Below are 16,345 nucleotides of genomic sequence, written 5' to 3'. Positions count from 1 at the left end.
CAACTGGATGATAATCATTCAGTTCTTGTGGCTTGCTCTTCATTGCAATAGGTATAATCTCCGACGTTTTCAAAATACTTGGAATGGAGTGATCGTCCCCTGAATGTTGGTACAGGCATGTGAATACTGAAGCCAGCTGTAGTCTCCACTCCTTGAGCACAATACCATCCAGTTTGTCTGGTCCTGCAGCCTTTCTACGCGTGAAGCTCTGTTGGACATCACCTACAGTGATGGTTACGGAAGCATCTGAATGTTCTATGTTTTGGAAAAAGGTCTCTATCTCTTGACTGAGATCATGACAGTCAAATCGAAAATAAAATGAATTCAAATCTTAAGCAAAGATTCTATTGTCTGTTGTAACAATATCCTCACGTTGCTTTGTACTGCCAATCATTGTCTTGATCCTCTGTTGTCATGATCCCCCACCATGCTTGTTTCAGACTGCACTGCTGGAACTGGTATTCCGCCTTTCCTTTGTACTTGGCTTCACATTTACGTGTCTTCAAACTGATTTCTTTCTGTGTCAGCTTAAGATGATTAAAATCATTTTTCATGAAGGCTCCCTTTCTGTCATTTAGCAAGGATTTGAAGTCTTTAGTGACCCATGGCTTACTGTTTGGGAATATTTTGCTAGTTTTTGTAGGTATCACATTTCCACACAAAAGCTTATATAACATATGATAACATCATGCAGATTATCAGGGTTGTCATTATCTACGCTAAATACAGTCCAGTCAGGGCGTTCAAAACAGCCTCTAAGATTTTCAATACTCATTAGTCCATGATTTCACTGTTTCAACTAGAATCCTTACTGTCTTAAGTTTCTGTCTAGACGTTGGTAGGAGAAATACACTATTGTGACCTGATAATCCAATAGGGGCTTCTTGTATAATCTGTTGGTTCTCTGTATATTTCCATAGTACAAACATATTGTTCTTCCTTTCCGAATTTCACATTTGACATATTGTTCATAACTGGGTAGAACTGATTTCAAAATACATCCATTGAAATCGCCAAGCACAATTTCAGCACATCTAGGGAAATAACCTCAAGATTTTGGACATGTTCATGGATAACAGCTGCATCTTTCTTATTGTCCACACTTGGGGGGATATAAACAAGCAGAACAAATACTTGGCCAAATTCACGTGGCAAATAAACTGGTCGCAGAGACACAAAATAACAGTTCGATGTTAACTGAACACAGTTTGTCTCTAACAACAAAGTTCTTACACCACTTCTCATTAATGTACATGCATAATCCTTCTCCAGTTGTTTCCCTCCCAGTATCCTAGATACTTCTATCCAAACAGTTGGGGGAACTGAGGCCTTCAAGACGATGTCAGCCAAGTTTCCGTGAGACACAACACACAACTGTCTCAATATTCAAATAGATATTTCGTCCTGGCGTAAAGTTCATCAAATTTGTTCCTCAGTGATCGAATGTTTGAGAGGATTAAGATTGGTAGAGGCGGTCTTGATTTCCACGCTCGGACCCACGGCAGACTCCCCCTCACCTGCCTCTTTTCTTCGTGGGTTTCTTTTCTGATTTGGAACTAGAATTACATTCCGGGGATAAGCTTACAGCAGATTTCCATTCAGCTGCTGCTCCCTGCACTGCCAGCAGCACATTACGCCCATACTGGAGCCCACGACATCCATATTGGTTGGCCATTATTGAGTCCACTAACAGCCTCCAACTCAACGACACGTAACAGACTAAAATACTTAGTGTCATGTTGTTTTTCATGTGATGAATGGGCTTGGGAGTCCCTTCTAATGGGATCAGGTGGTCAAGCTAACTGACTTGATTAACCCAATATGTCATTGTCCTAATTGTGTAGATCGATGCTCATGTTATGATTACACACAATGCCATTTAGAAAGTGGTCAAATGTAACAACATACTAGTATGTCATATTGCCCTAAGTGTAATCCCAAGTATGACATATGCTACAGATGTTCATGTTGTTGATCAATGGATTGTCTGGTCCAGACTCAATTAATCACAGACCAATACCACAAGCTGAGAGAGGCATGAAACTTAACTTGCTCACTCTGTGGTTGATGCTTGACTTTTTGTGTATAGAATACAGAGCATCCAAACTGCCTATGGGTATAAACTATTGCTAGTAAAGCAGGCTTACCAATATCTGGGTTAACCGCAACTACCAGCAGTTGAAATCCTTGGAGCTGATGATAAGGCAAAGCTGTCACCAACATAAAGTCCCATCCATCCATGGCAGCCAACTCCCTTCTGCATTTTGCATAAGAGAGCTCGAGAAATCTATTTGTCTCCATATATCCGAGATCTTCTCCTTGTTACATAATTCAAAATCATGGAATGACTGCTGTATGGATGATTGTATCTCAGACCATACTAGCTCATAGATGAACATGGTTAGAGTATCAGCTTGATCTTTGAATAGATTTTGATTTAAGACTCCCATTTTTCCACCAAACTAGGAGATTTAGGCAGATTTCATACTTTTAGAGGAACCTAGGAGAGAACAATTTCCTTTTCCCAGCTTGATTGAACATACCTGTGGCAACTTTAACCTTGAAAATTCTCTTCCGCTTTGTAACACGTCTGTACGTGGAACATGCAGAAACATTATGAGGGTGTTCAAGAACAATGTTGTGACATCACAGCTAAGGGAGATAGCACTAGGAATAGCTATGACTTAGTTTATTCAGAAAAGGTTTAATCTCTTTCATTTCTGTATGTCTCTGTGGTACCCACAGGAAACTGGGAACCATAATCCTGAGGGATCATTGATGACAAGATTATATTACTTCATTGTATCCACCAATCATCTATGGCTTTGCTAAGTGTTTCGTTTCTTTGTGAGGATTTACTTGCAATCATTTTGCCCATCAGTCCATATGATGACCATTTTTTCACATAAACCTCATTTTGACTGCAAAGACCCTTAAAACTAATAATTAGGGGTACCAAGGAACCCCAAGTTTGTGATTCGAAGTAAAACCCTGTAGGACAATGTGGGGCAAACATTTGCATCATTAAAATATACCAAACTCTGCAAATTTGGAAAAATATATTTCTGTTATCCCTCTCACATAACAATTTGTCGTTCAAGTGAGGGCATTCTTTCTAACACAAGTTTATTTACTACTAAATTACTTTGTCACTGATTCATCCGTAGAAAACATTTTCATGGATCAGTAGTATCTGCAATCAAATGTTTATTATAAAGGATTTGTTCAATTTCAGAGTAAGCATTAGCTCTCACACTCAGTAAATCTTTATTCTTGCTGGATGTCTGGACTAGTACATTATAAATTACTGCAGTTGATTTGAAGAAACATAAAGTAAGTCTTTTTCTTTTTAATCTATCATTTTGACAACTAACAAACGCATGCATGGGTTTTTCACAACAGTCAAGATGAGTGACCACAATACCCATGTAGCATCGTGTGATATTCCATTGTGATACAGAAAGATGCTAGTAATTTCAAACATATATTTCATGCAACCTTATCAAATATCTGGAGATTCAGTCAGTGGAATTCACCAACCACCTGAATTGCAAAATTCGTACTTTGACAAATGAAAACAGAAATGAGATTAAGAACAGACCATGAACAAACTGAGGGTGTAGTTGAAAAGAAATGTTCAGCTAATATCAGCTTAACCAAAAAGGGTAATAAATCAAAATACACTGAGTGACAATATATATACAGTGGACTCTGTCAATACCGTCACCACTGAGGACCAAATAAAAATGCCGGTTTTGACAAAGTGCCGGTACAGGCAGTTTGCCTCATGATGCTGATGCACACTGGAAGTCGTACTGTCTTGTTAGCATTAACAACATGTTTGAATAAGGAACAAGGCAGTGTCAGAATGCAGTCATTTATGACATATTCAAATAATAACAAGGTTGATCACTGTAAAAAAGTCACTGATCTTCTAAATGTCAGACACTGTCTGTCTGCCAATTCCGTATGTTGATGCTTATGCTTTATGTGTGGGTCGAGGCATTTTATCACAATCTTCTATCAGCTGCACTTATTGTTGAAGTGTCAACTCTTATCTTGCACGTTTTGCAGGCCGAGACATTTTGGCAATACTGATTGCTGCACTACTGACATTATACGATTTTCCTTAAATACCTTCTAATTACTCAATGTATGTGACACGTACCACCAACAAGATACTGATTGACACTTCCGTTTTCTGGACAATATTGGGAAATGTCTTGTTACAGTGTTTACAGTCAAACTGCCCACTATTCATCACTCTATGTAATGTACACGTTACACTCACTAATTAACAAGACACTAATTGACACTTCCCATTTTTGAATAATCTCTGGTAGTAACAGTGAATTGTGTTGTTACATCATTCGGACTGAATTGCTTCAAAGGGTTGCGCCGGCTGTCATGTGTCAGTTTTTACGGATTTGTTTTCATAACAATTTGTTCATTGGGACTGAAAAACAATGCCGATATCTGGAGTAGACACAAGCTGATGTTTCTGTATGATAATTAAGTGCATTTCTGCCGGGACTGAAACTTTGTGCCATTGCAGATAGAATGCCGATGTTTACAGAGGCTGATATTGTTAGAGCCCACTGTAATTAGGAGTGAAGAACTCTTTTTGCCTATCTACTCTACCTAACACCTTGCTTTCCTGCTTTCCTCCTTGTCCATCCCAAATAACCATCATAACTTGACAAACATTTTCTGTAGCACTGAATTTGAAAAATTTCATCATAAATTGTTGACACTGAGTGGAAGGATGTAGACTTTTCTCCCAAGGCCTTTCATGTCTATTAGCCCATCCACTCTCTGCTGCCCTCCTTATAAGACAGCCTCCCAGCCAACAACCAAAGCATGCAGCATGCCTCACTTTCTACCCATGTGACCACCTTTGACTTATCTTTCTCGTTCTCGGAGCCACTAGGATAATCTTAGTCATGGATAATCTGCACAGCGGGGAGGTTGGGCAGGATTCCAACCCGTGAGATAGGATAAGTACACAAATATACAATTTATTCTTAAAATTCTCAAATTTTTAAACTTATCCTATATCACAGTATGCACCTATCCCATGGTTGGATGGCCTGATGCAGATGCTGTACGTCTTGACAGTGCAAACAGCAGGAACTGTCTAGACTGGTAACAATTGTTACATGTTATGACTAGCACACGTATGGTTGTGATGAGTTCTCCTGAACTCCTTGGCTTACTAAGCATGTCTCCCAAGTAATACCCTCGCCACAACACGATTTACAAGGCACCCCTGTGAATAACAGTTTTTTGACAATAATTGGTCAGCCCCTGCTTTGAGAATACCCCCACAGACCCCAGCAGTGGGTGAAACTGAAAGAGAAGCACAACTCAGAGTTTTAATGTTCAAACTGACCCTGACTCCTTTACATAAGTTAAGCTCAAGATGGCAACTTAGGAGATGTAATGCAGCAAAAAGAACTGGGTTTCAGGAGTGACACAATTCACTGATGTAATTACAGGTCGTGAAATGTGAAATATCAACCTCTACCACATCGTGAAACAAACCCATGCTCCAGATCCATCCAACCACCTGGGTGGTAGTATCTCCGTATATCAGCATAGGACTAAGTGAAGTAGTTCTAACCTGTAAGAAGAAGAAAAAAGACAGACATGAGGTCCAGACTTAGCAGCTACTGTGTGGTACCAGTCCTCATCTGTGTTGATAAACAGTGAATTGTTGATGTGCCAAAGCAGGGGTCAAAACTGGTACAGGCTTTGGACATCCATGACCTAAAGATCTCGGAATGAAAGGAGAAGATAGTCAGACTACCAAAAGCAACATTGCATGATGGCATGCAGTCAGCAGTTACTGTCCAGAGCTATAGTAGAAGCTAATGTCTGTATCTCATGCAAATCGGATGCTGTCCAATCCGGCACAGGCATAAGCCTGTAAAATGGTGGAAAGATATTTGGAGAGATAATGTGGTATGAGGCACTTCTGCCCTAAACATCAATGATGACAGGATGAAAAGATACTTGTATTAGTGGTGACATCTTCATAAGCAGCAAGAAAAAATGCACAAAACTATCAGGGCAGTTTTGGATCTTCAGTATCATTCAGTACCAAAGGATGGTGGACAACGAGGAATGGTAAACATCCTGGCAGTGCCTTTTCACAATGAAGTCCTATTGGAAACCCAGGAAAATCTGGTCAAGGTGCTTCCGCTTAAACCACATGCAATTGACATCAAGTGCATAAAGTTTAGATATAAGAGCAGCAGTAGCCAAGCTACCAGGAAGAAAGACCCTGTCTTCCAAGGGTTAGGATTTCCTGAATTCTCGAAAACGTCTTCAAACTTCTTCTACTTTCATCATACAAGGAATGGCTCCAAGTACGATGAGCTGAAGTGATAGTTATGGCTACTTGACAAGAGTAGTCGTTTTGTAATGAGTATGTATGGGGCTGACCCTCAGAATGTCACGAGAGAATAACCTGTGGAAGTTGGACAGAAGTCAACATTGGTACGAAAGAATTGTGCTTGAAACGTTCGATGATGATCAGTGGTTGAATAATTTCAGGATGAAGAAGAATACTTTTGACTTCATTTATTCCATGCTGGAAGATCGCCTTAAACTAGACCCATACCCCGTTCAAGAGCCATTGTCTACACTGAAAAAACTGCTATTGCAATATATTTGTTGGCGTCAACCTGTGAATATCAGACACTAGGAAATCTATTTGGTGTTGCAAAATCAATGGCAACACTATGTGTTCATGATGTTTGCAGTGTCCTTGTGGAAGAACTCATTGATAAAATTTGTGAAATTTCCAAAAGGTGAAGATCTGAGAGATGTTACTGAAGGATATGAAACATTATGGGGTTTCCCTAATTGTGCTGGATGCACTGACGGATGTCACATACCAGTCAAGGCTCGTGAGGTCGACTATTTGAATCACAAACGTTTTTTTTATCCATTCTGTTACAAGGTGTGTATGATTACAGATACATTTTGAGGGATATCAACATGGGCTGGCCTGGTCGTGCACACAACACACATGTTTTCATTAACTCTGAAATATTTCACAAAGGAGAGAACAACACGTTGTTTCCAAGACAACACAAGCAGATAACACTTCCTGATCGAGTTACTTCCATACCCATAGTTATTCTTGGAGATCCGTCTTATCCTCCGATTAGTCTGACACCATGGCTGCTGAAGCCATATTCCAGGGTTAATCTCACAGCAGTACAAGCAATGTTTAACTACCGCCTGAGCAGCACCAGAATGACAATCGAGAATACGTTTAGAGGATTAAAGGGGCGATGGAGGCGGATCCAGAAACGTCTTGACGTAGATCTTGAGCTTGCACCTACAGTTGTAGCTTCCTGTGTTATATTGCACAACATTTGTGAGTTGCGTCAGGATGTTTACGAAAAACGCTGGACAACTGATCGCGATGACAGACAGGAAGACGACATCGGTCATAACCATGACGGTGATGTTGTTGATGCTGTGACGAAAAATGTTGAATACACACGTGAGCAAATACATCTATCCGTTCACATGACCCAAATACACACGTGAGCATTTTTGCACATGTGTAAAAATACATTTGCATGGGGTCTGACACAGGAGTAAATTTGCACATGAGCAATTTAGCACACCTGTGCATTTGTGTTCACATGACAGCAAATTTGCACATGTATAAAAAAATACACACGTGAGCAAAACAGCGCATATGAACAAGGCATAAGTCCAAATCGTTTGCATGGAAACTCAGCAAATGATAAATGTTAACAATCTGAAAAAAGCCAAAGGCACCACTTTGGGGTCTGACTCTCATATCTGCCAAGTTAACACATCTCCAAGAAACACAGATCTCACTTTTGAGACAAAGTCCGAAATGTTTCCATGGAAACCGAGAAAATAATAAATCGCAAAAACCTGTACATAGCCAGATATATCTACCAAGTTTTGCAGAAAAATACTGAACAGTTTTTGAGTTCAGCTCTGGAAATAAAGTCCATCCAACCATTAGGCTAAGACCAAAACATTCCATGGAAAAACAAAAAAAACCAAAAATTCCCAAAATCTGTAAATAGCAAAAGGCACAACCATAGGTTCAGATTAATACATCTATCAATTTTGGCCTAAAAATATTGAACGGCTTTTGAGTTATGCTCCGGAAACAAAATTATATTACAGACGGACGGAGGAATGGACAGACAGATGAGGTGTCAACTATATTCCCCTGCATTACATGCTGGGGGATAAAAATTAAAATGTCAAAAATCTGTAAATAGCAAAAGGTACAACCGTAGGTTGAGCTTATTATCTTTGGTCTAAAAACATTGAACGGTTTCTGAGCTCTGGAAACTAAATGATTATGGACGAACGGATGAACAGACAAGGCACTGACTATAAAAAATGTCATAGGGATGCTCACTTCTTGAAGAAACATCACTGCTGGTATCATGCACATAAACTTGACCCTTGTGTCCAGAAACTTGATGATGATGTAAAAGGAAGGGTGATGAAGATGACAAACCAGGGGCCTGTTTCACAACGCTCTCATAAGATTAGATCCCGTAAGTTTCCTTGTAGCATCACTACCTCCTATACCCTAACATAGGAGGTACCAATGTTATGAGACTTTAGGTGTACAGGTGTTTTGTGAGATGGACCCCAGGCTATGATTGCACCTTGAGGCACATCATAACACTGTTACAAGAAGTCTGTAGTAACAGGATTTAGTGAAGCGTCAGAAAACATTTTTGGACAGCAATCCTGTCTGGTAGTGGTAATGTACAAATGAGTGGTTGTAGAGCTGATATCTATGCCATAGGTTAGATTCCTAAACAAAGTCATTCATCAAGGTGAAGATCAGATGGCAGATTAAATGTGGAATGCTATGAGCTCTAGTCACACAGACGTCTTGGAGGTCTGGGGTTGTCAGAACTTTAAGTGCTGGCATAATCTAGATGTGTGAACTATTGACATAGCTACTACCTCTGTTCACCTAGAAGGAAGGGGTACCAGGTGGGATGAGTCATGTGACTAAAATCTTCCAGCATCTCACATGTCGTAAGGTAATTCAGAGAACATGCACTCTGCTGTAAGGAATTCAGCGTATCACAAATGCCCTGAATATTTACATCGTGTTGAAAGCTGGCAGAGTTCAAGTAATAGCGGATGTAATTGATGGTATCTAAATGCAAGCTCACAATCCTCGATGAGCATGTAAAAGAATTATTGTAGACAGGTTCCGATCTATCAAATTGGATGAAGTAAGCAGATCATCTGGTATCTTGCTGAAGGAAACAGACCTCACAAATGTGGTCAAAACGATATCTAGCAGGTTGTTTCGGCAAGATGGTCTGAAGATTAGTAGACAGTTGATTCAAACGGTTTAGTGAACCATGTTTCCTCATTAAACAAGAAAGACATGGAGAGCCAAACTGAGTCCTGTGAATCATTATGAAATATTCAATCTGGTGAAAAGCACTTGTAGAAAGCTGATTCGTGAAATGTGGTTTCGGTGAATGTTAATTCATGGAATACTATTTCGATGAAATGCTGATTCCTGGCATGCTGTTTTTGGTGAATGCTGAATCGTTTAATGACAGACTGGAGAGATGCAACTGTTGATTTCAGTGAAACTGATAAACAACACATGAAGTGGATGATCGAGGCATCTGAGAACAGGAGACAACACTTCCAATCACCAAATGGGAAGCAGTCAGCGAACCGACCAAAGGAGTGTAACAAACATCTTGCAACATCAGCGGTGAGTTAGTGTGATTTCTTCACTGCTAGATGGACGACGAGATCTAAAACGGCATTGATAAATACAATCCTGACTGTCATAGCAGAAACCGACTGCTTCTTATCCATATTGACTGATAGCACCAGGGACACGGAAAGCATTGTCATAAGGTCTAACTGCTTGAAAGTAGCCCAGTTGGGGATGGCAGAACATTCAACAACTACCATACGGGATGTCAACGACATGCACTTTCTTCTTCTTGGGCAAGTCTGTCTTACCCATGAGGTTAACTTTATTGAATGTTTGAAGAAACAATGAGTAAAGTAAATCACGTCTACACACAGGTGTGACAAGAAGAAGAATGATGCTCTAAAGGTGTGTAGATAGTGGGGCATGTTGCATGCTTTGATTGACAGCTGTCTTATAAGGTGGTCAGCAGAGAGTGCATAGGTGAATGGACAAGACAGGCCTTGGGAGAAAAGATTACATGGTTCCATTCACTGTCTAAGCAAGAGAGAGAAGTGCATACCTTAAGACAGGATATGTTTAACAAGAGTCATCAGAATGACATATCCCTGGCAAGTTTTGCTCCAAGATATTAAGAAGTTTTAGAGTTGGGCTCATACTGAAAGCTTTTTCAGTCATGCTCCAGAAACAAAATGATTAGGGACGGACAGACGAGGCATTGACTATATCCCTTTACATGCTGGGGGGATAAAAATGATCTATTTAGCATTGATGCAGCATCAACTGAAACAACAGCGTCAACTGAAACAAACTTGCTGACACACTGATACCACGTTTTATGACATCCCCACATTATACTTACTCCTTTGCTTTCTTATTGCTTCCATCATAAATCCCAGTTGGAAGATGGTTTATTAAACCGAGCCTCTGAGCTATTTTTATTTGTTCCTCTTCTGTTAACTGATTGGCTGGACGACTTATGTTGGGTGAGGGATGATAGATTGGAACACTCTCCTGCAAGTAATAAAGGATTTGGTCCATTGTCAACAAGAGTCATTACAAGATGACATATCCCCTCCGGCCCCAACATATTTGAAAGGACAAATCATCTGAAGGTTACGTGACGTTTTTTAGACTAAGTTTGAATCATTTTTGTGGAAATCATGCAAAATAGAAATGCCATATGTCTGTAAACAGCAAAAGGTCAAGCACAAGGCATGTGTAAAATATGATTCATGTTGACAATCTATGCAATGTTTAAATATTACAGTCACGTTATAAATTCACTATCAGTATAAGCAAATCATGTCCTTTTCATAAAGTTTCATAATTAACTAACTAGGATTGTGAGAAAACAAATAAAGACATATATCTGCTTCGTTATATTTTGGTCTGTTTTCTCATATCTTTTCATAATAGTGAAGTAAAAGGAGTTTCATCTTTGTTGATCAGTCTCTACTTATACTATAAATTTGTGCATACAGGTGGCGCAGCAGAGGTCACAAACCAGTCACATGTTCAGGGATATCATCTGGGTATTCACAGGAAAAAAGACAATAACAAAAGCAACAACAATTTCATGGAAACTGCTCTGCAGCAGTGCCCATTATTATGCCATTTTTTTTAAATTCAATACTCCCAGTAATTATGCAGTTTTCACATTTCAAAACATACAAGAAATAATGCTGGGAATTGTGATTTCTATTGTCCTGTCAAAACATTTTGGATTTTATGAAGTCTATCATGAAAGGTTAGTTTAAATTATATTTTAACTTAGTTGCGCATAATAGCGGATGGTACCAAGAAACAGTGATTTTCTTGCAGAACTCAAGACTGCCAAGTATATTTGCATGCATAATATATTTAGAACTGTACTGGACTTCAAACTGAGAGTTTAAGAGCAGGATTGAACTGTCCCTCTGGCATCCAGGGGGTTAAGGTATGTGAACATTACAGATTATTTCCATATACAAGTGACATCCTCATTGTTTCAAATGATATTCTCAGTTTCAGTAAACATTGATATGTCTTGTAGTTCATTTCCATATTTAAGTAGAACTAATAACCGAACATCTGGTATTTGTTAATACTCTAAAGCTGACTACACTCGATAATAATAACCTACTTTCAACACAAAGAAGAACTTGCAATTGAATGGCAGTGACATCAGATCAGCACAAATGACAACCGATGACCTCCATTCCAGGATGTTTACAAAAAACAGCAAATAAGATAGTGAATGCAGATATAAGTGAAAATAGTTAAATGTTGCTACAACAAAGGACTATTAGAAAAACTAACCTGGTAAGGTGGTGGGGGACCAAGGCCTGGGTCAGAGCCATCTTGACTATCACTTCCTCGTAATAAAGATATGTCGTCTGTATTCGGTGACTTTAAACAGTTACCCATCCTCAACATGCATGTACCCCCAACACAGCGTATGCGAGGATGTGTGTTTGCGGGCTGTTTTGTTTTAAAACACACTTTTATCTCAGTCAGCCATGGCAAGTAATAAGTGTGACAGATCAAAACATTCGCCGTATCACACCTCAACTTCCTCTGTATGTGAGTGACGTCAAGACATATAGTCCAAACGATCAGTATTTTGTTTCTGTTCTTACACACCATCAAACACATGATGAATAATATACTTTATTAGATTAGATTGTTCATCTTTACGCTTGCGCTCATAGAGTAAGGTAAAACAGAACGGAAATTTACGTTTTGGCGTAGGAATATCTTAATAGAAACGTAAACAGAGCGTATATTCACGGTTTCGATTGATGGTTTGGCTATTCCTTAGTCTGAGAACCAACATCCTTTGAAATCTTTTACGCTATGTCATATGAAACGAGACGGGATATGGTCTGAAAGAAAGACAATGGCTATTGTAAGGGTACTTTTTTGTATAAAAAGTATCGCATTCACGTTTAATACTGTGTATCTGGAATTTTTGTTTGTGTTTATTTTGGTTGTTGTTTTCATAAGCGGGTGTGATGGAAGATGTGACACAATGATTTATTAGTTAAGTAAAACTGACACATGACAGGGTGGCCAAAGAGTCTGGCCATGCATAGGTCAGACTTGGCCAGCACGCCGGGCAATACTAAAAGTGGATTCCAGAAAATGAAAACGAAATCTGTATATTTGGGCATATAAACCCCCTGCCTTCATAAACATATAGTTGGATTGATAATGTATAGTTAACAATATTTAAAAATAATAATGATGAAAAAAAAACCCAATAACGACACATAGAGATTTCCGTAGGAAGGACATCGTCTTGTTGCTATGTGTTTCCCTTCATATGTCTATGTGAGAAGGTTAATTGCTTATGTCTCTTAGTGTGTGATGTGACATCTATGGCAGGAAGTGACAGTGTTTTTGACATTTTTGCTTACCTTAATTAATATTTTGGAGTTCCCTAATTAACTTTTGTCGTCTCATGCTGAATCAGCGCAGGATGTTTATGTTAATGGAAGGTTTTTTTTATTGTCGAGTGTCAGTGGACAATTATACTAAATGATTATGTATATAAAGAAATACTTTAAATCAGAACCTTTTGTATAGTTATAAAGTACCCATTCACACACACACACACACACACACGCACACACGCACACAAACAAACAAACGAACAGACAAACAAAATATTGTGTTTTCATTGTAATCTAAACAGTGAATAACGGCACTCAAAATTCGACATCAACGCGTATGCAGTTGCCTGTAGGAAAAATAAGTCTTTCGAAAAAAGGTCCTCGGTTAAAAAGTACCGGAAAAAACTACTCTAGTAAATGAGTGAGTGAGTGAGTTTAGTTTTACGTCGCTCTTAGCAATATTCCAGCTATATGGCGACGGTCTGTAAATAATCGAGTCTGGACCAGACAATCCAGTGATCAACAACATGAGCATCGTTCTGCGCAATTGGGAACCGATGACATGTGTCAACCAAGTCAGCTAGTCTGACCACCCGATCCCGTTAGTCGCCTCTTACGACAAGCATAGTCACCTTTTATGGCAAGCATGGGTTGCTGAAGGCCTATTCTACCCCGGGACCTTCACGGGTCACTCTAGTAAAAGTAATATTGTGATAAAAAGCTATTTATTCATCAACTTTGTGGTTAAGATTTTAGAAACACCTTGATAAATATGGGTTATTAAAACTCATGGGCAAAAGCACGTACACGCTTTTTATTTTGAATTTTTGGCAAAGTTGTTCAAGTCAGTAAAATCCTTTTAGACCGAAAGGGTTCTCCCACACACTGACTAATCATGCGCCCAAACGCAGCATGTTGGTTGTGTAGAAGTACGTGCATTTGCGAAAAATGGCAAACCGTGTCGGACATTTTTCGAAATGCTTGTCGAGAACTGGTATAACAAGAGTCATCATATGCCCCGGCCCCCACATATTTGAAAGGACAAATCATCTGAAGGTTACTTGATGATTTCTTCGACTAAGTTTAATCGTTTCCATGGAAATCGTGAAAAATATGAATGCCATATATCTGTAAACAGCAAAAGGCACCACTTCAAGATCTGCCTCATATATCTGCCAGGACCTGTTGAAAGATATCAAATGGTTTTCGAGTTGTGCCCCGGAAAGTCTGAAACGTTTCCATGAAAACCGAGAAAATAATAAATCCCCCAAACCTGTACATAGCAAAAGGCACCACTTTTGGTTCTGATTGATACATCTACCAAGTTTTGCAGAAAAACATTGCTTCGGAAATGAAGCCCATTCCTACATTTCGAGACTAAGTCCGAAACGTGTCCATGGAACCCGAGAAAAAAATAAATCACAAAAACCTGTAAATACCAAAGGCACCACTTTGGGGTCTGACACACATATCTACCAAGTTTTAGTGACAGGTATTAAGAAGTTTATGAGTACTGCTCCGGAAACGAAACACACCTCTCACTTTTAAGACTAAGTCTGAAACGTTTCCATGGAAACAGAGAAAATAATATATCACAAAACCTGTACATAGCAAAAGGCACCACTTTGGGATCTGCCACACATATCTGCCAGGTTTACTGATATATATTACAAAGTTTTTGAGCTCTGCTCCGGAAACAAAAGACACCTCTCACTTTGGAGACTATTTCCCAAACGTGTCCATGGAAACCGAGAAAATAATAAATCACAAAAACCTGCAGCTGTACATAGCAAAAGGCTCCACTTCAGGTTCTGATTGATATAGCTGTCAATGGGTGCCTGTGGTCATCGGCTTATGGTGAATTAGCTCATGCTTTTGATGAACACTACGTTGACGAAGACAAATGAACACGTTGATGAGGACGAAGGCATACTTTAGTGGTTCAAACTTCTTCAGTTGGTTTCACAAGACATGACAAACAAGTATACATGAATGAGGTGAGCAGACTTCCAGCTCAACCCCAGGGCCTTTCCTGCGAGCGGCATAATCCTGTTCGCGGTCGTCCCTACAAAGACAATCGGAATGCCGGTCTCCACACTCACATCTCACGTACAGTATAGATGTGAGCATACATATACACAGTTTTTAACAACAATAGACAGGCAAAGATTCAACAATGGACAGATAGAGAAACAATAGCACTTCCTTCTACACTTGATGTGATGACAGACACAGCCAAGGGGGATGACAAATAAAGGCCATAAATGTCATATACAGTAATTAATGGAAGTGACAAGGTAGCTAACAAAACTATGTACTCTGCGGTAGTGATAAAGATCAAGATTGTAGATTGAATAATAATAGCTAAATATCATATAGCGTGGCTACATAGTTTTTGGTCTGTAGAAAAATTTGGACATTGCTGTCCTGAAGTAGACACTATAACATAGCTACCAAGTTTTGCAGAAAAATATTGAACGGTTTTTGAGTTCTGCTCCGGAAATGAAACGCACCTCTCACCTATGAGACTATTTCCGAAATGTTTCCATGGAAACCGTGAAAATAATAAATCACAAAAACTTGTACATAGCAAAAGGCCCCACTTCAGGTTCTGATTGCTATATCTACCAGGTTTTGCAGAAAATTATTGAACGTGTTTTCAGTTTTTCTCCGGAAACTAAGTCCACCTCACCATTAGACTAACAACAAATAGAAATGCCCAAAATCTATCTGTAAGTAGCAAAAGGCACAACCATAGGTTGAGATTACTAGATCTATCAAGTTTGGTCTAAAAATATTAAACGGTTTTTGAGTTATGCTCCGGAAACAAAATGATTACGGACGGACGGACGGACGGACGAGGCGAGCGAGTGTTTTTTTTCACAGATGAAAGTCGATCCATACTCCATGATGGCCGGGTGCGAGTATACCGTCGCAGGGTAGCAAGACTAGCACCGACCTGCGTCCAAGAAGTGCTTCCTTTTGGAGGTGGTGACGTGATGGTGTGGGGTGAATTTGTGGGAATCAATATACACGATTGGTCGTAGTACGTGGAAACCTGAAGATAGAGATGACATTCTTCAACCTGTGGCAAATACCATTTCTTCGCTAGCAACAACAGGGAATACTTCTGAAGAACAACAACACCAGACCCCACACAGCGCGAATTGTCCAAAACTTCTTGAACGTCCAGAATATTGAAGTTCTACCATGGTCAGCCTGCTCACCGGCCTCAAACCCCCATAGAGCACAC

The 16,345-nt window shown here is 39.5% G+C and overlaps 1 protein-coding gene across 2 annotated transcripts in view; it reads right to left on the bottom strand.

Moving 5' to 3' along the window:
• Positions 1-12,274, bottom strand: part of LOC137291844 (RING finger protein 11-like) — a 42,667-nt gene extending 30,393 nt beyond the window's left edge. For both annotated transcript variants that reach the window (XM_067823391.1, XM_067823390.1), the window contains exons 1-2: positions 12,017-12,274; positions 10,578-10,729 (exon numbers count right to left, since the gene is read on the bottom strand). In XM_067823391.1, coding sequence (XP_067679492.1) covers positions 10,578-10,729; positions 12,017-12,133 — 269 coding nt within the window. In that variant the 5' untranslated portion in view covers positions 12,134-12,274. The remainder of the gene's footprint in view (positions 1-10,577; positions 10,730-12,016) is intronic.
• Positions 12,275-16,345: the final 4,071 nt, after the last annotated feature.

This window comes from Haliotis asinina, chromosome 7, assembly GCF_037392515.1.
Source record: "Haliotis asinina isolate JCU_RB_2024 chromosome 7, JCU_Hal_asi_v2, whole genome shotgun sequence".
Lineage (NCBI taxonomy): Eukaryota > Metazoa > Mollusca > Gastropoda > Lepetellida > Haliotidae > Haliotis > Haliotis asinina.
This window is presented reverse-complemented; position numbering and strand designations above follow the sequence as displayed.